The 19,671-nt window shown below is 41.3% G+C and overlaps 1 protein-coding gene across 7 annotated transcripts in view; it reads left to right on the top strand.

The window, feature by feature from the left end:
• LOC117359170 (multidrug resistance-associated protein 9-like) overlaps nucleotides 1-19,671 on the top strand; it is a 227,418-nt gene that overhangs the window by 139,817 nt on the left and 67,930 nt on the right. For 6 of the 7 annotated variants that reach the window (XM_033941465.1, XM_033941467.1, XM_033941464.1 and 3 more), the window contains 6 exons: nucleotides 3,544-3,678; nucleotides 7,238-7,337; nucleotides 7,438-7,506; nucleotides 12,350-12,439; nucleotides 12,937-13,040; nucleotides 17,293-17,496. In XM_033941465.1, coding sequence (XP_033797356.1) covers nucleotides 3,544-3,678; nucleotides 7,238-7,337; nucleotides 7,438-7,506; nucleotides 12,350-12,439; nucleotides 12,937-13,040; nucleotides 17,293-17,496 — 702 coding nt within the window. The remainder of the gene's footprint in view (nucleotides 1-3,543; nucleotides 3,679-7,237; nucleotides 7,338-7,437; nucleotides 7,507-12,349; nucleotides 12,440-12,936; nucleotides 13,041-17,292; nucleotides 17,497-19,671) is intronic. The other variant, XM_033941468.1, reaches the window with a different exon arrangement.

Here is a 19,671-nt window from a genome sequence, read left to right as displayed (position 1 = left end):
GTATTGTGCTTTTAAACAACACAGCTGATACAAAAAAAAAAAAAAAAAAGAAAAGAAAAACACTGGCCATGGGGTTTGATGTTGAACTGATCATTTCAAAACAGACATGTTAATACAGCAATGGGAATGTTTTCACACCTTCTAGTGTCTGTGAAATGAGTCATTTTTTCTACTGTTAATTTTTCCATGGTAAGGATACCTAGGATCCAAATCATGCGTTCATCTTTGGCTGCTGTTGAAATCCTGGTGGCCACCTTGCTAGTGTTTCTAAACTGTCTGCGGCGATACAATTATATTCGATTCAGAACTAAACCTAACACTTCATCTGTTCTTTTGACAAAACCAGTGTCATTTTTCTCCTCTGGGTAGCTTCACGGTACAGCAGCTCTCCAGTCAGCTGGCAGCTGTGTTCATCTACTGTACTTATCTAAGGCACAAAAGAAACCAGAGACAAATCACCAGCTATTGTTTGTGGTTAAACTCAAAAGGGCAATAATACTTACAAGTGAGGCAAAGCCTTGGTGTGTATTACAGAAGCATACACAGTGTAGAATACTGATAAGTGGCATTACTTCAACTAAGTGGTCTTTCTTTGAGGGATACTACAGTACAGTAAAATATTTATTATATCATATGCACATTTGATAACACTTTCATCAGAATCTTTCCCTTTACCTGCAATGAATGACAGATACCCATCGTAGAAGAGATATAGGGGATAAGTTATCAATGTGTCCTACTCTTAAGAGGCGCTGATTTATTGTGAGCCCCAGTTATTAGTAACTAGATCTCATTGAAAAATATGGGACCTATTCTAAAAAGGGCACGAGTTAGTGATAAAATAACATATCATAACAGTAGCCCATGCCCCTTAGGGACAGATGTACAAAGCCCACTGTGCCGGGAATGTTTCGGCCACTGCTTTATCATGCATGGAAGCAGTTGCTAAGAGTCCCACGCTAACGAACATAAGAACAGCCTTACTGGGTCAGACCAATGGTCCATCAAGCCCAGTAGCCCGTATTCATGGTGGCCAATCCAGGTCCCTAGTACCTGGCCAAAATCCAAGGAGTAGCAACACTCTAGCCTCTCGAAGAATAGCAAGATTCCGGAACCCCAATGAGAACAACATTTCAGAGCTGAGATTGTGATGTCATAATGCCTCATTCCACAGTGCCTTAGAGCCAACCTCATCAGTGATGTTACAATGGCTTGATTGTCCTATACTTGGTTCACGTAAGAACATAAGAATAGCCATACTGGGTCAGCCCAATGGTCAATCTAGCCCAGTAGCCCATTTTCATGGTGGCCAATCCAGATCACTAGTACCTGGCCAAAACCCAAGGTGTAGCAATATTCCATGCTACCGATCCAAGGCAAGCAGTGGCTACCCCCATGTCTTTCTCAATAACAGATTATGGACTTTTTCTCCAGGAACTTGTCCAAACCTTTCTTAAAACCAGCTCATTAGTATTAAAACAAGCTCATTAGCAAATCAATGCATAGCCCAGAATGGGCCACGGCAAAACTACCCACAGCTTTTCTCATTTTATGCAATAAGATCCTAGTTACTAATAAATGGGATTAACAGTAAAATAACAGGTCTTAATAGAAGCCCAGGTCTCATTACAAAAGATGGGGCTTGTGCTAAAACAGCACAAATTTAGTGGACTCTAGTTCTATATATAAGTACTAGCTGATCACCCGGCGTTGCCCGGATATAAATTCCCTTGAGGAACATTCACTTGAAGATTAACATAACACAAATTTTCAGTTTTCACTTTCTGTTTAGGCTTCACCACACCACACCACAGCTGCATTTCCTTATATACTCTTAAATGACTGTGACATCATTCCCAAAGCTGGCATCTCTCCTCCTCTTTTCCCCTTACCCACCTCTTCCCATTCCTCCCCTCTATGTTCTCGCTTCCCTTCCCTTCCCCCATACCTCTAGTTGAAGTTGTTTGCGGTTTTGCCCGGCTATAAATTCCCTTGGGGTTTGGCTTACATTCACTTGAGGATTAATATCACACAAATTTTCAGTTTTCAGTTTCTGTTTAGGCTTCACCACACCACAGCTGCACTTCCTTATATACTGTTGACTGTGACATCAATCTGACTGTGTGACATCATTCCCCAAGCTTTACACCATTGGTCCATCTATATATTTAAATAGCTGATGCCCCGGCGTTGCACGGGTATTTAATTATAGCAATAACACTGTAAATTGATTCAAATAAAGATACTTTATAGTGGTGAATGAAATTATTTTTTTACAGCTTAATAAAAAGTACAATATTCAAATTATAATGTGAAATATTTGACAAAATGAATACAATACAACTAACGCAAAACGTGATTATAAACAACATTTTTAGTTTCACCTCCTGGAGCAAGAACATATAAATTCTTGGGTGAACCCAGCCCTGAGCAAGCAACATAGAGTTGTGGGCCGCGAGACCCCCAGAACATATCACCCCAGGTAGTGAGGGATCTGCATACCAAGTTTCGTTCAAATCGGTCAAGCCGTTTTTGAATTACTGTGAGAATGGCAGCTTTTTACATTTTTTCCATTGACATGAATGGGTGAAATCTGATTTTATGTTTGTAGCTCTGCCCACGTGTGCAGGTGGGCCGCGAGACCCCCAGAACATATCATCCCAGGTAGTGAGGGATCTGCATACCAAGTTTCGTTCAAATCGGTCAAGCCGTTTTTGCGTGATCGCGGTACATACACACATACATACACACATACTTACCTCCGATTTTATATATATAGATTTATAAATAATGTTAAATGAATATTTGAATTATTTGTAGATCGTGGTATAATGATTATGTATGAAGATTTGTTAAATAAATGAAAATATTTTCTATACGGCTTTTTTGAGTAAGATATAATAACTTAGATTGTAAGATCTTTCAAGCAGCGACCCTGTTTTGCGTGTTTAATGTACAGTGCTGCTTGCATCTGGTAGTACTATAGAAATCATAAATACTACTACTATTAATTTCTATAGTAATAGTAGCTAGTACAAATATACATAGAAACATGATGGCAGATAAGCTTTTAAACCTAATTAGGAGGGGATTTGTAGTACCTAATCCTGCCACTGAAATTAGTAATGCAAGTGCCATAATGCATCAAGTCTGGCCAAAAATCTCCAGCCTGGAACTGAATAACCTGGCATATCTGCACCTACTGTATGTGTCTTTTTAAAATAGACTTAAAAATCACTGCCTACCTACCCCCTTACCTAGGTGACCTGCTACAAAATTACCCACCAGATGTGTAAACACGTGCACATGCTATTGACATTTATAGAGGTTTACCAATCTGAGCAGGGATGTGGCCAGGAAGGGGCTAATGTGCATACTTCATAAAATATGCATGCTTGTGCATAAATTAAGCTGAGTAATTTGTGCACGCCTGCTGCAGAGTTAGGCATCCTGTGACAAAATTCCGCAATGTTTCGCTGCATGTAATATATATTGCATTTAGTAACATGCGACGTCCGTCTTGCCTTTTGTTGATTTCCACAGTATTTAGAGTTTTGCGATAAGGTGGTTCTGTTGGAGGATGGAGCGATAATTGAAAAGGGAACACACACAAAGCTAATGAAAGACAATGGACGATATGCTCAACTTATTCAAAGCATTCACATGGATCAATTTAAGGTATATTATTGGTTCTTTCTCAGGCTTAGAAGTACATTTAATTAAACTAAAGATGCTAGACAGATCATTGCCTCTTTGTAAAAGATTTAGATGGTACTAGGAGTTACAGTATGGAAATTGGAGTTAGGGTAGTCCAAAGTTTGTGAACTGAGGACTTAAATGACTTGAAATGAAATTGCTACATATCTTTATTTATTTTTTATTTAAAACATTTATATCTCGCATGTCCAAAGTTCCAAGCGGGTTACACAAATAACAGACTATAGTATGTCATAACTTACATAAATCATATCACCAACCATAATACATAAAATTTCTTCAGCTTTCAGCACTTCATCAATCTTATCCAATCTGCTGCTTAAATATGATGAAAAGCCTTCCTAAAAAATAGGCTTTCAAGTTGCGTACGTGAAAATTTCACGTACTGATTCTGGAAGAGCATTCCACCACTGTGGTGCTGCCACCCTGAAAGAACGAGATCGAATACTTGCTTTTGTTATATGTCAGAAAGATAGAACAGCTAACACACCCTGAGATTGAGTTGAAGAAGTGAAAATAAAAGGGTGGCTCTTGCCATTCAAGCAGCCAAACCCAATGACAACAGGCAACAGTGATTTTCCACACTGGAGACTTCCATGATTTTCTTAATTAGCAGCTAATACTAGGGACTTTCTAAGACTCCACCTACCCCTTGTGCTGGAATATGCTTATGATATTTTTGGCTACATAACATAGACACATGTAGTCAGTGTGCTTTATTGAAAAATAATTATCTCCAATTCTTTGTTTATGGAAAAAGTTTGAATAACTGATTAATTGTTTTTTTAACTAGCAAAAACTAGCCAAAAAGTGAACAAATCAACCTACTTTCGAGTTCAACATCTTATCAGCCCATAACAGAAAAGGTTTACTTTTCATGTTTACTGTGTTCTGAACTGGAAGTGGAAGGTCATGCACCAAGATTTGTATGGCAAAGGCGTATCCTAAAGAGCAACCAGAAAAGGCTGTGAAAATATATGTTGTCATTGACGAACAAAGTAACCAGTCCATTGCAAGGACAGAGCTCTTTGACATTCAATATACAGGGAAACCACTACCCCTACCACCTCAGAACCTGCTCAGGGAGGACAAGGAAGATGGGGAGAAAAGTGAGTGGTTACATGATAGAAGCAATGGTTGGTAGCATCAAGAGAAATCTACCAATTCTAATTGAGTGCAATCAAATACCAGATATCAGGGAAGAAATTCCTACACCTGAGGTTGTGTAACATCACTCTCATTTGCAACCAATAGCAAAGCATCTGTAGCCAGTAGCTCCATAGGCCAAGATCATTCTCCTACTAGGAAGAAATATACCAGCCCTGGTCAGAGTTCTTGGATCAAGATCAGGTTCAGCTGATGCTCCATATGCCTACCAACTCACCCTGGGATGAGTGATAGTAAGTGATATTTGCCTCAATGGACTGAGGAGACCAAATGTAGATGTGTACAAGACTTGCATCTTGGCCAATGGGTGCACCAGCATGTTTAAGCTTGTCAGAACCATCTACAAGTAAAAAATGTTTCTAGCTGGGAAGAACCAGAATCTAGCTCAATCACCTATCAGAACACTTCAATAACAAACTCCCAAAGATCATCTGGGCAAAACTGTGTTCCAAGTCACCAAGGATGATGACAAATCAACTCTTTCAGTTGAGGATAGAGAGTTCCTTAGAATCATGGACCAGGAATTCTTCAAAGATGAGTGCAACAGTTGGATGGCTCCTCTACCCTTGTGGCCACCCAGAACATGACTTATTTATTTATTTAAAATATTTATCAACCACTTATTCCTAAGTGGCATTACAAAAGTTACATACATAAAATAAAACAAACAAGACTTATATAGATATCTTATATTACAAATGAATAATTACATCTTAAAACCCAGATTTCATAAATCTTCACAGTACCATTTATCTTAAAACTAGCAGACATCAACATACATTTTATTGAAACTCTTCTAGGAATAGTGTAGTTTTAAGTATTTTTAAAAAATTTCTGGATATCAGAGAAGGCCCTCAGTGGTCCAGTTAATTTGTTCCACAGTGTTACTCCTATGATGGGAACAAGGTCTCTCTCTTGACTCACTTCACTGCAGAAGACCCTGCAAAAGAACCCAGAGACAAAACATCACTTCATAACATTTATGCAGAATATGCTGGATAATTACCATGCAGAACCAGCTTCACCACCGAAAGATAATGAAGAATGCATGTATTTACCTATTTTTGGTGAGTACCATCCATAAAAGCCAGGCCAGATCAGGATTGTGTTTGACTCCAGTGTTCAATTCCAAGAAGCCTCCCTCAACAATGTGCTACTTTCTGGACCTGACATGATCAACAGCTTATTAGGAATCCTGATTTGCTTCAGGAAAGAACCTGTCACCATAACAGTAGACATCCCGCAAATGTTCTACTGCTTTCTGGTGCATCCAGACTACAGAAACTACTTGAGATTCCTGTAGTATCATAACCCATGACCTCAGTCAGGAAATTGTGGAATGCAGAATAAATGTTTGTGTCTTTGGCAATAGTCTTATCACCTGCAGTGGCAACATATGGGCTTAGAAGGATGGACCAAGAAGGAGAAAGAGAGTATGGCACAGATGGCAGATGCTTCATCGAAAAAGACTTATGTAGATGATGGCCTGAAGTCCTTGCCGAGAGCCGGAGAGGCAATTGATCTGCTAAAAGAGCATAAAAATGTCAGCAGAATCCAATCTCAGACTTCACAAAATTGCTACAAACAGTCCATATATAATGGCAGCATTTCTTGCAGAGGTTTAAAAGATCTAGATCTCAGAGTAGACACCCCACCATTTCAGAGAAGTCTCGGTCTGCATTGGGACCTGAATAGAGACATGTTAAGGATTTAAGGATCTAGATCTCAGAGTAGACACCCCACCACTTCAGAGAAGTCTTGGTCTGCATTGGGACCTGAAGAGAGACTCAGCTGCATATCCCATGCACTTTTGTTCCTGCAGCATTCAGTACTACCTGTCACAGAGAAATACTACTACTACTACTACTACTACTAATACTAATAATCATTTCAATAGCGCTACTAGACATATGCAGCGCTGTACATCATAAGAATTGCCATATTGGGATAGACCGAAGGTCCATTAAGCCCAGTATCCTGTTTCCAACAGTAGCCAATCCAGGTCCCAGATATGTAGCTAGAACCCAGTCCCTGCTCAAAAGAGCTTAGTCAAGACAGACAAACTAGACATGAGCCTATAGAATATCTCAAGTAAACTGCTCTCACTGAATGTGGGAGCAGAACAACCCCTTAGCACCTAAATACTATAACATGCAAATACAAAGGGTTCATGCCCATGAGGGGTCAGGGGCATGTCATGCAGTTGTGTACTTAAGTTATAGAATACTATGACTTATGCATGCAGCTGCCAATTTTAGGCATGACCTTGTACACAAGACTTTGACATGATGCAAATGCTCACACCTAAAGTTGTTTTCTGTATATTCCTAAAATTATTTTATCATATTTACAGGATATAATGGATGATGCAGACAAACCCATCACAGCCTCTATGGACATTCTTGATAACTATTCCACATTAGGAAGCTCTAAAACAGGCCTTGAGAGCCCAGGTAAAGCATGGTTATTTTTGTTGATGTTAATCACATTTGATACAGATTTCAATATACAGCTGTCCAAGTTTGGATCACTAATGTTGTCATGCAATTTCAGTTTTTGGCATGTCAGATGAGCAATACCCTGAGGATTCTGAGAAGAAAAAGAAAGAGACGAATGGGAGAGGTACAGTATATTATGGGATAGCTCATTAGCACTTTGAGAAACAAAAACTATAGCTTTATACATATTTATTACGATGTCAATCTTGCCTAGACAGAATTACCTACTTGATTGGGGCAATGCTTCATAAAAGTTAGAAAAGTAGGATGCATAATGCATCCTTTGATCTTTTGTTGTATGCTTTTTGCTTTATTATAAACTCAATAAAATGTTTGAACTGAAAAAAAAAGAAACATTCCATGATTTCGCTGATGTAAAAAATATTTTTCTTTGAATTTTTTATGTATGTTGAAGACAATATTTAAGGGATTTAGGTAGGTTTCATCAACCGGTGCTATGCGATTTAGCATGTGCTAACTGTTAGAAAGCACTAAATGCTAAGACACCCATAGGAATATAATGGGCACACACTAAATAGCTTAGTACCAATTGATGAATTCCCCCCTTAGGGCTGGATTCTCAAAACTTCACGTTAAAAACCAATGGGCTGCTAGCGCAGCCCTTATTGAAGCAATTTCAAAAAGGGAAGTCATTCTCCAAAACACGCGTATGTAAATGAGGTTGGCGGAGAGCAGCGAAGGTTCACTAAATGTGCATGTTCCCATCACTGGTGATAGCAATCGGCACATGTGCAGAATAAATGCCCAAAAAACCCCTTCCAAATAGAAGATCAGCAGGAGGGATGCTTACTCCCTCCCGTCACTGAAGTCAAGCAACCCCTTTCTCCCGGCAGCGGGATAGATGCTCACTCCCTCCCGCCAACAAGCAACACCCCCTGACACCCCCCCCCCCCCCCCGACAGCAGGAGAGATGTCCACGTCCCCGATACCCCCCTGGGAACAAGAGAGATGCCCACTCCTTCCTGCTACCAGGCAGCGACCCACTGCCACCCCCCAGCAGTGGGAGAGATGCCCACTCCCTCCAGCCACCATGCAATACCTCTTGCCACCCCCATGCCTTCGACAACCCCCCTCCCCCTCCCCTTGCCTTGTTTACGATGGCTGGCCAGAGAAATGCCTACTCCCTCTGGCCACATGTTGCACCCAAACAGGAGATCCTACCTTACCATGGTAGAAGCACTAGAAAGATAGAAAAGGTGACCTGTGATGCTCAATTCCTTTATTTTAATCAAGACTCGACAAGTATGTGTTTTGGCCGTATGGCCTGCCTCAGGAGTCTGTATTTTAATAGAGAAAAATATATGCCACAAATATTCTCAGCCTTGCAACTGTAATGCTTGAGGTAAAGGTATAATAAATAAATCTAAACCATAAAAATTGTATCAGCTGTACTGAGCAGAATAACAGCTTTTCAGTGTTTCCGAAAAGCAGTCATTCTGCTCAGCCCAGCTGACACATCCAGTGTCTGCCCCCCTAGCTCTCCAATTCCATTCAGCACCTGCTCCCCTCTCTCTCCTCTCCCCACTTCCATTCAGTGTCTGCTGCCCTCCTCACTAACATCCAATGCATGCCTCCTCTCTCTCCATCCACCCCATTTCCATCAGCATCTGCTCTCTCTTTCTTCCTCCACCCCATTTCCACCCTCTCTATCCTCCACCCTAGTTCCATCCAATATCCTACCCTATTCTCTTGCACCCTCCACCCCACTTCCATCAGCATCTGCCCTTTCTCTTTCCCTTCACCCCACTTCCATCCAGCATCTGCCACTTTCTCTCTCCACCTCATTTCCAACCAGTATCTTGCCCCTTCTCTCTCTCTCTCTCTCTCCTCTCCCTCCCTCCCTCCCTCCCCCACCCTACTTCCCTCTCCTTCCACCACTCTTCCATGCAGTATCTTGCTCCTTTCTTTCTCCCACCACCCCAATTCCACCTAGTATCCTTCCCCCTCACCTCCACAAGTCTGCCTGAAAGTCCCACAATGGCTACATTTAAGTCTACTACCACTGCTGCTAGTTTGGGAAAGCAGCAGTGGCAGAGAAGGCCTCTAGTGAAAGTCTTATGTTACTAGCGCTAGGGGTCAGCCTTCTATATAAAGAGACCATTGGTGATACAATGGTTTGGAGCAGGAGCATGCCCACTCTATTTCCATTTAAGGTAGATCTCCTTATGTAACAAGACAAACAGGAGATGAGAAGTATGCTTCTCCACCAAACTACTGTCAATGAAAGGGCTTACTGCATTTACTGATTGGGAAGCTAGAGGTTGAGGAGTGAAATTGAGGGGGTTGCAGGGGGGGGGGTGTCAGAAAATTGGACTGGGGTACATCAGGGTACAGTAATTAATGTCGGAGATATGATGGTGGTGGTGGTGAGTTGGTAAACTTTTTTGTTAGGACTTTGGCCAAGCTATTGGACTGTGGGTAACGCAGCTGCACTTAACGCCTCCTTATGAGGTGGCAGTATGTACAGGCTGTGTTATTAGAAGTCATGACAGGTTAATAATTTATTAGAAAATCCAGTGGCATTATCATATGATACCATTTTATTTGGAACATCTATGAGGGCAAAAAGTCAAATTTCGGCAAAAAAATAATAAACTTTTGTTTATAATGACAGGAGTTGCCATGCAGCTTATCTTAAAGAATTGGAAAAATTGGGACAGATTAAATTATTCATTCTGGTGGGAATCCCTATGTTATATCTTTAAAATGGAAAAGTTTATGGCCATTCAGAAGGGATATTGTGCTCCACCGCCTACACCCTTTCATTGAAGAACAAGCTGCCCTATCCCCAGCCCAATCCGGCTTCCGTAAGGGCCACAGCACAGAATCAGTACTCCTTGATATCATTGACGACAGCTGGTCAATACTCGACAAAGGCAATGACGCCCTACTAGTCCTACTTGACCTTAGCGCTGCCTTCGACACAGTTGACCACCACCTACTCACATCTAGACTCCACGACCTCGGAATCAAAGACACAGCCCTCCAATGGATCACCTCCTTCCTTCACCAAAGGACCCAAACTGTCCTACTAGGGACACATAAATCTAACCCTAAGCCTATCAAATATGGCGTTCCTCAAGGCGCCCTTCTATCCCCCCTCCTATTCAACCTCTACATCAAACCCGTCATCGAAATAGCGCAAAAATATAAAATCAAAATCCACTCTTATGCAGATGACATCCAGCTGCTCCTCCCCTTAGGCGAAAACCGGCCATCCCAAATTGCTAACCTCGAACTCTGCCTCACTGACATGAAAACTTGGATGTCAAACAACAAGCTTCAACTTAACGCCTCCAAAACCGAACTCCTATGGATCAGAAACAAAAACACCAAATACCTACGACCTACACTAACATGGGATTCCACTCTACTAACGGCAGCAGATCATGTTCGCAGCCTGGGAGTAACCCTAGACGGACACCTATCCCTATCTAACCACATATCCCAAGTAGTCTCCACCTCCTTCTACTACCTTCGCCAACTGAAAAGGATCAAACCCTACATCTCCACACCAGACCTCGCCCAACTCCTATACGCATATGTCCTCTCCAGAATGGATTATTGTAACTCCCTATTTAATGGACTAACCAAAAATAATATCAAACGCCTCCAACGGGTCCAAAATGCAGCCATCCGCCTCCTACACAACCTCAACTACCACGATCCCATCTCCCCGGCACTCCATGCTGAACACTGGCTCCCAATTAGCCAACGCTGTACTTTCAAAGCCCTGGCAATTGCTCACAAGAGAATCTACTCCACCACCCCCTCCTACATAAAATCCAAGCTTCCCATCTACAACCCCACTCGCACCCTCCGCTCAAAGTCAGAGATACGCCTATGCACCCCCCCCCCGGAAGATCCCTGCTCACAGAAACTGCCCACAAACGATCCTACAGCCACTTCATTCCACACCTCTGGAACCAACTCCCCCCCCCCCCAACTTAGACAACAGAACTCATTATTAGCATTCCGTAAATCGGTAAAGACCCTCCTCTTCAAATAAAGATCTCCTCTGTCTTCTCCCCCCCTTAGGCCCCACCCTCCACTCTCCTATCACCTCCCCGAAATTCCAGTATGACCCTCTCTTACTCTATCCACTAACAAATAGTACCTAAACGCTTTAACTTTCCTTAAACTAAACTACTGTATTTCCCCCCTCTCTCTTTCTGCTTACTCTCCCTATATTTAATTCTCTCCAAAAACTATAAATCCAATCACTAAACCTGTTGTACTACTTATATGTCTAGTTACTCCCCACTGTGTATGTTCATTTGTAAACCGTTCTGAGCTATTGGGAGGACGGGATAAAAATCTAAATAAATAAATAAATAAAATAAATAAATAAATATTATAAAAAAATTATGGAAGTTTGGGAACCATTAACTAAATATTGTAAAGATTGATTTATTTGTAAAACTGAGGAAAACATGCACATCCGGGGAGGGGGGTATATTTGGCATTTGTTAAGAAGTATAGAAGGGTTGATGACAAATATTTTTATGAGATGTTGGTTAATGGGAAGTGGGTGGGAGAAAATAAGTCTTGTTTTTATTCTATTAAGTATATTTTGCTGTAATGATAATATTTTATGTAACTGCATCATCTTTTGTGCACAACTGAAGTTTTAAAAATGAATAAAGAATCTTAAAAAAAAAAAAGAAGTCTTGACAGTTAGCACGTGACGCCTACCTATACACTATCTGTCATCGATAGCCATGCCTCTGCTCCACCCCTCTCATGCCCCATAACTGTCATTAAGCATCTAGTGTGTGAATTTTTGCCAACTTACGATAGATATTAACATGGGTTTGCACTAACATCGAATGCGTGGTAAAATCTGTGCTAGCTGCTTAACACCCCTTAGCTTCCTAAATTTAGATGCTCATCTTTTTTTTTTTTAGTATCAGCGCTATCTAAAATCATTTCACTTTCATTTCCAGCATCTGAAAATCAACTTATTTCAAAAGAAGAAAAGCAGGAGGGTTCTATAGCACTGAGAACTTATCACAATTATATTAAAGCGTCTGGAGGTATGAAATATCCTTTTTGAGCAAATAAAGACGCTGATGTACTATTATGTAATCACTTTGTCAAAGGTTGACTTCATGCTGAAAATAATACACCAAGAGCAGGACCACCTATATTCTACATTTAGGGACAGTTTTATAACTGAGTGATTGACAAGCACCTATAGCTTCTAGATCCTTTTCCTGGGTGTTGACTCCTAATGTGGAACCTTCCATTACGTAGCTATAATTTGGATTCCTCTTTCCCCACATGCATCACTTTGCACTTACTCACATTAAACATCATCTGCCATTGGGATGTCAAGTCTCCCAGTCTCATAAGGCACCTACTTTTCTTTTTTTTTTTACAGTGGCTCAATCCACTTCCCTACCTATGCTCGGTCCATAAATGTTTCCAATCCTCTGCTGTAAAACTTGGATATTGCATAAGTCATATACCCATCGCTGGTGCTATATCACTGAAGTACAATCTTGCTATTTTTTATTTTTATTTTTTGTAGGCTATATATTATCCATTTTTATCATCCTTCTCTTTATACTGGTAATTGGGAGCTCTGTCTTCAGCAATTGGTGGTTGAGTTATTGGCTGGAACAAAGCTCAGGGGTAAGTCTGAAATGTAAGAATTACAATAATCTTGTGACAAGAGATACCTATCTTGTAGATATGGTAATGCACTTTATCTTATGATTATTTTAATTCCTCATCATTCATGAATAATTCGCATGTCACAAGAGTACACGATTTCGAGAGAGAAATAGCATACACTGGGATGCACCCAGGCATCCTGCATCAAACTGCCAAATGTGTGCGTGCTAACTATACACTAAGGACCGGATTCTGGATAGGATGCCCAGTCTCAGCAGCTGCCTAAACAGACACCTAACCCTTCCTAACCACCCCAATTCTCTAACCGACATCCATGTCACAGGCGCCGGTTAGAGAATCGCATTGCCACTGAGCTGATCGTGGCAAGGGAATCTCCATGCCGCGATCAGCTCAGTGGCCGCAGCAGGAAACCCCCAGCCGTGAAGTCAGCTGGCAGGAGGGATGCCCAGTCCCTCCTGCTGGAACCCTAAAGCCCCCCCCCCCCGGAATGTCTAAGTGCCCAATTCCTCCTGTCGCCATCGCCCGAAGATCACCGGCAGGATGGATGCCCAGTCTCTCCTGCCAGAAACCTCCCCACCCCCGAAGATCAACAGCAGCAGGGATGCCCAGTTCCTTCTGCTGGAAAATCCCCCCCCCCTAAAGATCAGTGGCAGGAGGGATGCTAACATTTGTTTTGTCTGTGTCCAATCTGAAAGTATTAATATTTGTCTTCTATATTTTATAATTTTACTATTGTACACCGCCTAGAAGTTACTATAGGCCAGGGGGTCTCAAAGTCCTTCCTTGAGGGCCGCAATCCAGTCAGGTTTTCAGGATTTCCCCAATGAATATGCATGAGATCTATGTGCATGCACTGCTTTCAATGCATATTCATTGGGAAAATCCTGAAAACCCGACTGGATTGCGGCCTTTAAGGAGGGACTTTGAGATCCCTGCTATAGGCAGTATAACAAATTTTAATAAACTTGAAACTTGATGCTCAGTCCCTCCTGTTGGAAACCCCCCACCCCTGAAGATCACCAGCAGGAGGGATGCCCACTCCCTCCTGCCATAACTCCCCATGAAATCTTGCCCCCTATTATCCAATGCTCAGATTGTTTGCCAAAAACTAACCCCCTCCTACTAAACTGCGCTAGCAGTTTTAGCGCGGAGAGCCGCGCTGAATGGCCGGCACTGCTCCCGAAGCTCATTGGGTTCCTATGAGCATTAGGAGCAGCGTGGGCCATCCAGTGCAGCTCTCTGCGCGAAACTCACTAGTGCGGTATAGTAGAAGAGGCCTTAAGTTAAAATTGAGTTTTCAGTAGAGTTCTAAACATTTTGAAGGATGATTCAGAATGAAGAGACAATGGGAGATGTTTTCATAAAACTGGAAATCTTAATAGTGCACAAATATAACAAATCTGAGATAACAGCAGACCTAAATTAGCCACCTAGGTTGTGAAGATCTACACGCAAGTTCCTCAGAATGCCACACCATATATTTGTGTGGTAGCCGTCCTCATAGGAACATTATAGTGTGTATTTATATTATTTCATGATATTTCATAATAATTTATAAAGTGCAAGTGCTTAAATAAGTTATAATTTTCATTATTAAGTATTGCTGCAATGGCAGTTACTTAGCTTTTGGAACTGGGTCTGCCTCAATCCCCTATGAGGACGGCTTCCACACGAATATACGGTGTGGCATTCTGAGGAACTTGTGTGTAGATCTTCACAACCTAGGTTCATAAAACTGGAGTATGAATAAAAATGCACTATGATGCATGGATTTCAGCTGTGTAAAAAACGGAGGGAGGGGGGTGTTGTTGTTTGATTTGGTGGAGGCACCTGATCTCAGGGAGGATCCAACTGTGTGCAGGCTGTCTAACCCTTCAGCATTTTTGGAGGTGATCATGGAATCCCTCCAGGAATTAAATATAGAGGATCCAAAGTCCTCTGCTACTTTGTGCTTGCTTATGAGCAGCACAAAGGCACAGACCTCCTGTTTTCCCTGCCATTAAGACATTACCAAAATATTCATGGACCACTGGGAGGTCCTGGAGGGGCTCCTTCAGGTGGCCAAAGCCCTGGCAAAGTTCTAACCAATGATGTGGAATTTAATCAGCTCCTTGACCTCCTGAAAGTGGATCCACTGATGATGCATTTTATAAAGTATACCTCCCTTCCCAGTGCAGGCAGCATGGTATTAAAGATGCCCAGGTCTACATGCTGGATTTTGTTCATAAAAACTCTTTCAGGTCACGGCCTCAGGTTTGAAAGCAGCTGCGTTGTCGTCCAGGCTTTGGCCACTCCAAGTTGTGCCACAATTCAGTATGAGCAGTAAGAGTTTTACTGTCTGGAGTAGATTATATAGCTGAGACTATGGATGATCTTTCAGAATTGTGAGCAAATAGTCTGTTTTCAGCCTGCAGAATGTTATGATTCTAGTAACACCAGACTGACTGAAGTGACTATGGTATGCAGACCTGATCTGTCTGCAAAGGAATCAAAGTCTCAAACTTCCCCGCCACCCCCAGCTGCTCATGAGAGGAGCTGTATAGGTTGATAAGTAATATGGAACTCCATCATGCAGAGCCTTGAAATTTAAGATTGGAGTTTTAAGTTTGACTTGTGATTCAATGGACAACAAATAAATGGACCTTCTTACAAAGCTTTGCCAAGCTGCCCATTCTGCTCCTATGGGCGGTTCAGCATATAGCATGCACCTCTTGATGACACAGCTTTGTAAAAGCCTACCAAAGATGAACAAGCAGCAAAGAGACATGACCTCATCTTTTTGCTTGACAGTAAAGACAAACAGCTCCGTTTTGTAGTCTATAAGTTTTAAAAATTAGACAGATATTCCTGCATAGATAACATGATAGGAATCTAGGTGTGAAATGGAATAGAGTTTGAAGTGTAGCATCATAAAAATATTTCCTGACTATCCATTTGTGCAAAATTTAGAATTCTGATTTCATAACCTTAGAAACCTGTTGGGTAGAAGAGAGTAGGGAATCTATAACCACTCCTGAGAACCTAAATGATTCCACCACTTGAATTGGTAGCCTAGAAATTGTAGATACCAAGTTGGATCTAGAGATAAGGCCTGTAATCTGTCAGGCTATAGATTTGTCTGGATTAGGCAATAGATGATTCAATTAAAGAAAAGTGGTAGCCATATTAGGCAGGCTTAAAAGGATGAGAGATCTGGAGTATCAGAGATCTTATAATAAACCAACACAATATCATCGGCATAGTAACACGAACTAACCTCAAAACCTTGTATTAACATTACTAGCGGACTCAGAAAGATGTTAAATAAAAGTGGAAATAGAATCAAGCCCGTGAAATGTCATTATGAGGAAGATGTAGCAAAAGGTATATTCACAACAAAAGAAAGCTTTCGTCTACCATTTGATGTATAGCTCTGTACCATCCCATGTGCTATGGGGGTTAGTGTCTGCTACTCAAGCGATGATCAGTAGCCAACAACGCATCTTCTATGTATTGCATTCAGATGTTTTATTCATATACTGATCAATTTTCAAACAATTTACCTGACTAACTTTGAGAGCTAGGTGGACAGATTGGTGCCATTAAAATCAGATTGTACAAAAGGTATCAGGCATTGGAACAACAGGCTTAAGTTAAAGCAATGCAATTTTGGCTGGTTAAGTTTAGGAACATTCTCTGCTGCAATCCTGATTGCCTAGGATCAGCTGAATATTTTATGAACGTAGGCATTCCATATTGGGCAGCTAGGTTTGGCAGCCAGCCATGGCTAAAAATTGACATTCTGTTGCTTTATTAGTTAGGGTTACCGACATAGAAACCTGGACATGTGGCCCCAATTTGTTCCACCTCAAGCCCTGCCCCCACAAACCTCGGCTTTCTTCTCTGACCTATATGCCTTGCCTGGAGGGCCTCAGGGCATACGCGGATGCATGTGACATCATCCGCTGTTGCTCAGAGGCCCTCCAGACACGGCCGGAGGTCAGGGCTTTCCAAAACCCAGACAAATTACCAGGTTTTGGAAAGTTCATCGGGGCACCCAGACAGTCCTCTAAAAAGAGAATATGTCCGGGTTTTCCTGGATGTCTGGTAACCCTATTATTAGTTGCATTTTCTTCATTCAGTAGACTGAAAATGCATTTGAAGTTGTTTTTATATCAGGCAATGATCTGTTTTCTGCTCTTCAGTGTATGCCTTTGAAATCCAATATGGGAGTTTGCTGTATGTTCAATATTATATTCTGTTTTTAAAGATAAACTGCACTCGTGAGATGAATGATACAACTCCGACTTGTAATCCTGGAAGCATTACAGATGATCCCAAACTGAATTTTTACCAGTTAGTATATGGGATGACCATAGTGGTAATGATTGTTCTAGGTATCATCAAAGGGTTTGCCTTTACAAAGACTACGCTGAAAGCTTCCTCCACTCTGCATGATGAAGTCTTTTACAAGGTAGTTTAAGTAAAATGTGTAGCATATATTGACTGTATATATTTTAATGGGGAGGGCATTTTCAATATGACGTCTAAATCCAATTTTGGATGTTTTGCGGAAATACAGTAGTGGACATGACCACTTTCAAAACAGGAAAATGTCTATCTTTTTATTTCGAAAATAGTCATTTCTTAGATGTTTTTGTGCTCAGTATACCTATCTTTTTTAATATTCTTTATTCATTTTATATTTACATCAAGTGTACAGAAAATAATAACAGATTAACTTAATACATCACTTGAAATACCACAGTATTTTCCCAAAATAAAATGTATCCCCTTCCCACCCACCATTCTAATATATTTTAATATATACAATATAATAAAATCATTCATTCTCTTCATAACCATTAATAAAAAGTCAACCCCCCCTCCCAAATCTTTCATTTATATAAAGTCAGGGAAAAATGATAACTATTCTTTACAATAATTTATCAATGGCCCCCACACATCCTTAAACTTATTAAAATATCCTTTTTGAACAGCTGACGCTCTTTCCATTTTATACACTGAACTCCACCAAAAACTATAATTCAATCTTTTCCAATCTTTCCAATTATATGTTATTTGTTGAATGGCAACTCCTGTTAGAATCAGTAAAAGTTTATTATTTTTGGAAGATATTTGGCTCTTAGCTCTCATAGACATGCCAAATAAAACTGTGTCTTACGATAATGCCACATGATTCTCTAACAAGCAATTTATTTGGCCCCCAAATCGATTTCCAAAAAGCCAAAATAAATGGACAATAGAACAATAAATGATCTAAAGTCCCTGCTTCGAGATGACAATGCCATCATCTATTAGACTTAGAGCAATCCAATTTTTGAGAAAAAAGTCCAAAAGAAAAATGCATACAAACAAGCCATTGGAATGTAGGAGGAGCCAACATTCTTAGTAGACTGGCCACACTGACATCCCAGCAGAGCAGTGGGGCTTCCTAGGGGGCGCTGGAGTGAACTTCACATAAAAAGTTCCAGGTACACATCTCAGTATAACCCCCTTTTTTATTGTATGGTGAACTCTCCAAAACCCACCCAAAACCTACTGTACCAAACTGAACACCAAACCTTTATGCTTGCAGATGTCACCTATACTGTGTGTAGATACAGTAAGTTTTGAAGGGCTCACGTGTTCCACTACAAGTATACTAGTTAGAGTGGGATATGGATATGGGTCCACTTCTCTATAATCCACTTCACCAACTACTAGGCTACTCCAGGAACCTGCTTGCTGCTTTAATAGGACTGGCCATAACATCTGAAGCTGTCATACAGCTTGGTATGTACTGTTTCTTTTGCACATTCAGGAGTGGGGTTAGTGACCACTGGGAGAGTAAGGTGGGGTTGTGCCTTAATCCCTCCAGTGGTCTTCTGGTAAGTTTGCGCACCTTTTTGGCATTTATTCATTACCGAAATAAGTCTAGCCTCAAAATTCCAATTTTTGCTTTGGACAATTTTGTACAATGTTCCATTATTGCACAGAAAAGTCTAAATCATAAGCTAAAACCCCAGCACATGCCTCCAACATGCACCCTTGAGGTTTAGATGCACTATAGACAAACAGCATAGAAAATTATTTACACATGGAGGGGCATAATTAAAAAAAAAAGTCTAAGTCCCCTTTTGGCCTAAGCCCCTAAATGCTGAAAGTAGCAGCAAGAAAATATCCATTCTAAAAAAAACCCGTCAAAAATGAGGGTTTTTTTTGAGAATTGCCTACCTCTACGTTCAGCAGTTTAATCGCCCAGACCACCACTACGTCTAACCTTAAAACACATTCCCAAACTAAAAATCGCCCAAGTCCCAAACGCCCAAAACAAGACATTTAAGGCAAAGGAGGAGCCAGTCCTTCACCTAAAAACTGGATTCTATAACTGGCGTCTGTCAAAAACAACAGCAGTTACAGAATCCCCCCTCCCCGCAATGATCACGGCAGGAGATGCCTGCTGCGATCATGATTCCCCCCTCCCCCCCGCAGAAACCGACAGGAGGGATCCCAGGCCTTCCTGCCAAAGACAGCACCCCATACTCCTCCCAGCGGGGGAGGGGGGTCACAGGGTGGGGGCCGTCTTTGGTAGGAAGGCCTGGGCTCCCTCCTGCCAGTATTTTGGGGGGTGTTCGGGGTGTTCGCA

This window comes from Geotrypetes seraphini, chromosome 4 (assembly GCF_902459505.1).
Source record: "Geotrypetes seraphini chromosome 4, aGeoSer1.1, whole genome shotgun sequence".
Taxonomy (NCBI): domain Eukaryota; kingdom Metazoa; phylum Chordata; class Amphibia; order Gymnophiona; family Dermophiidae; genus Geotrypetes; species Geotrypetes seraphini.
This window is presented reverse-complemented; position numbering and strand designations above follow the sequence as displayed.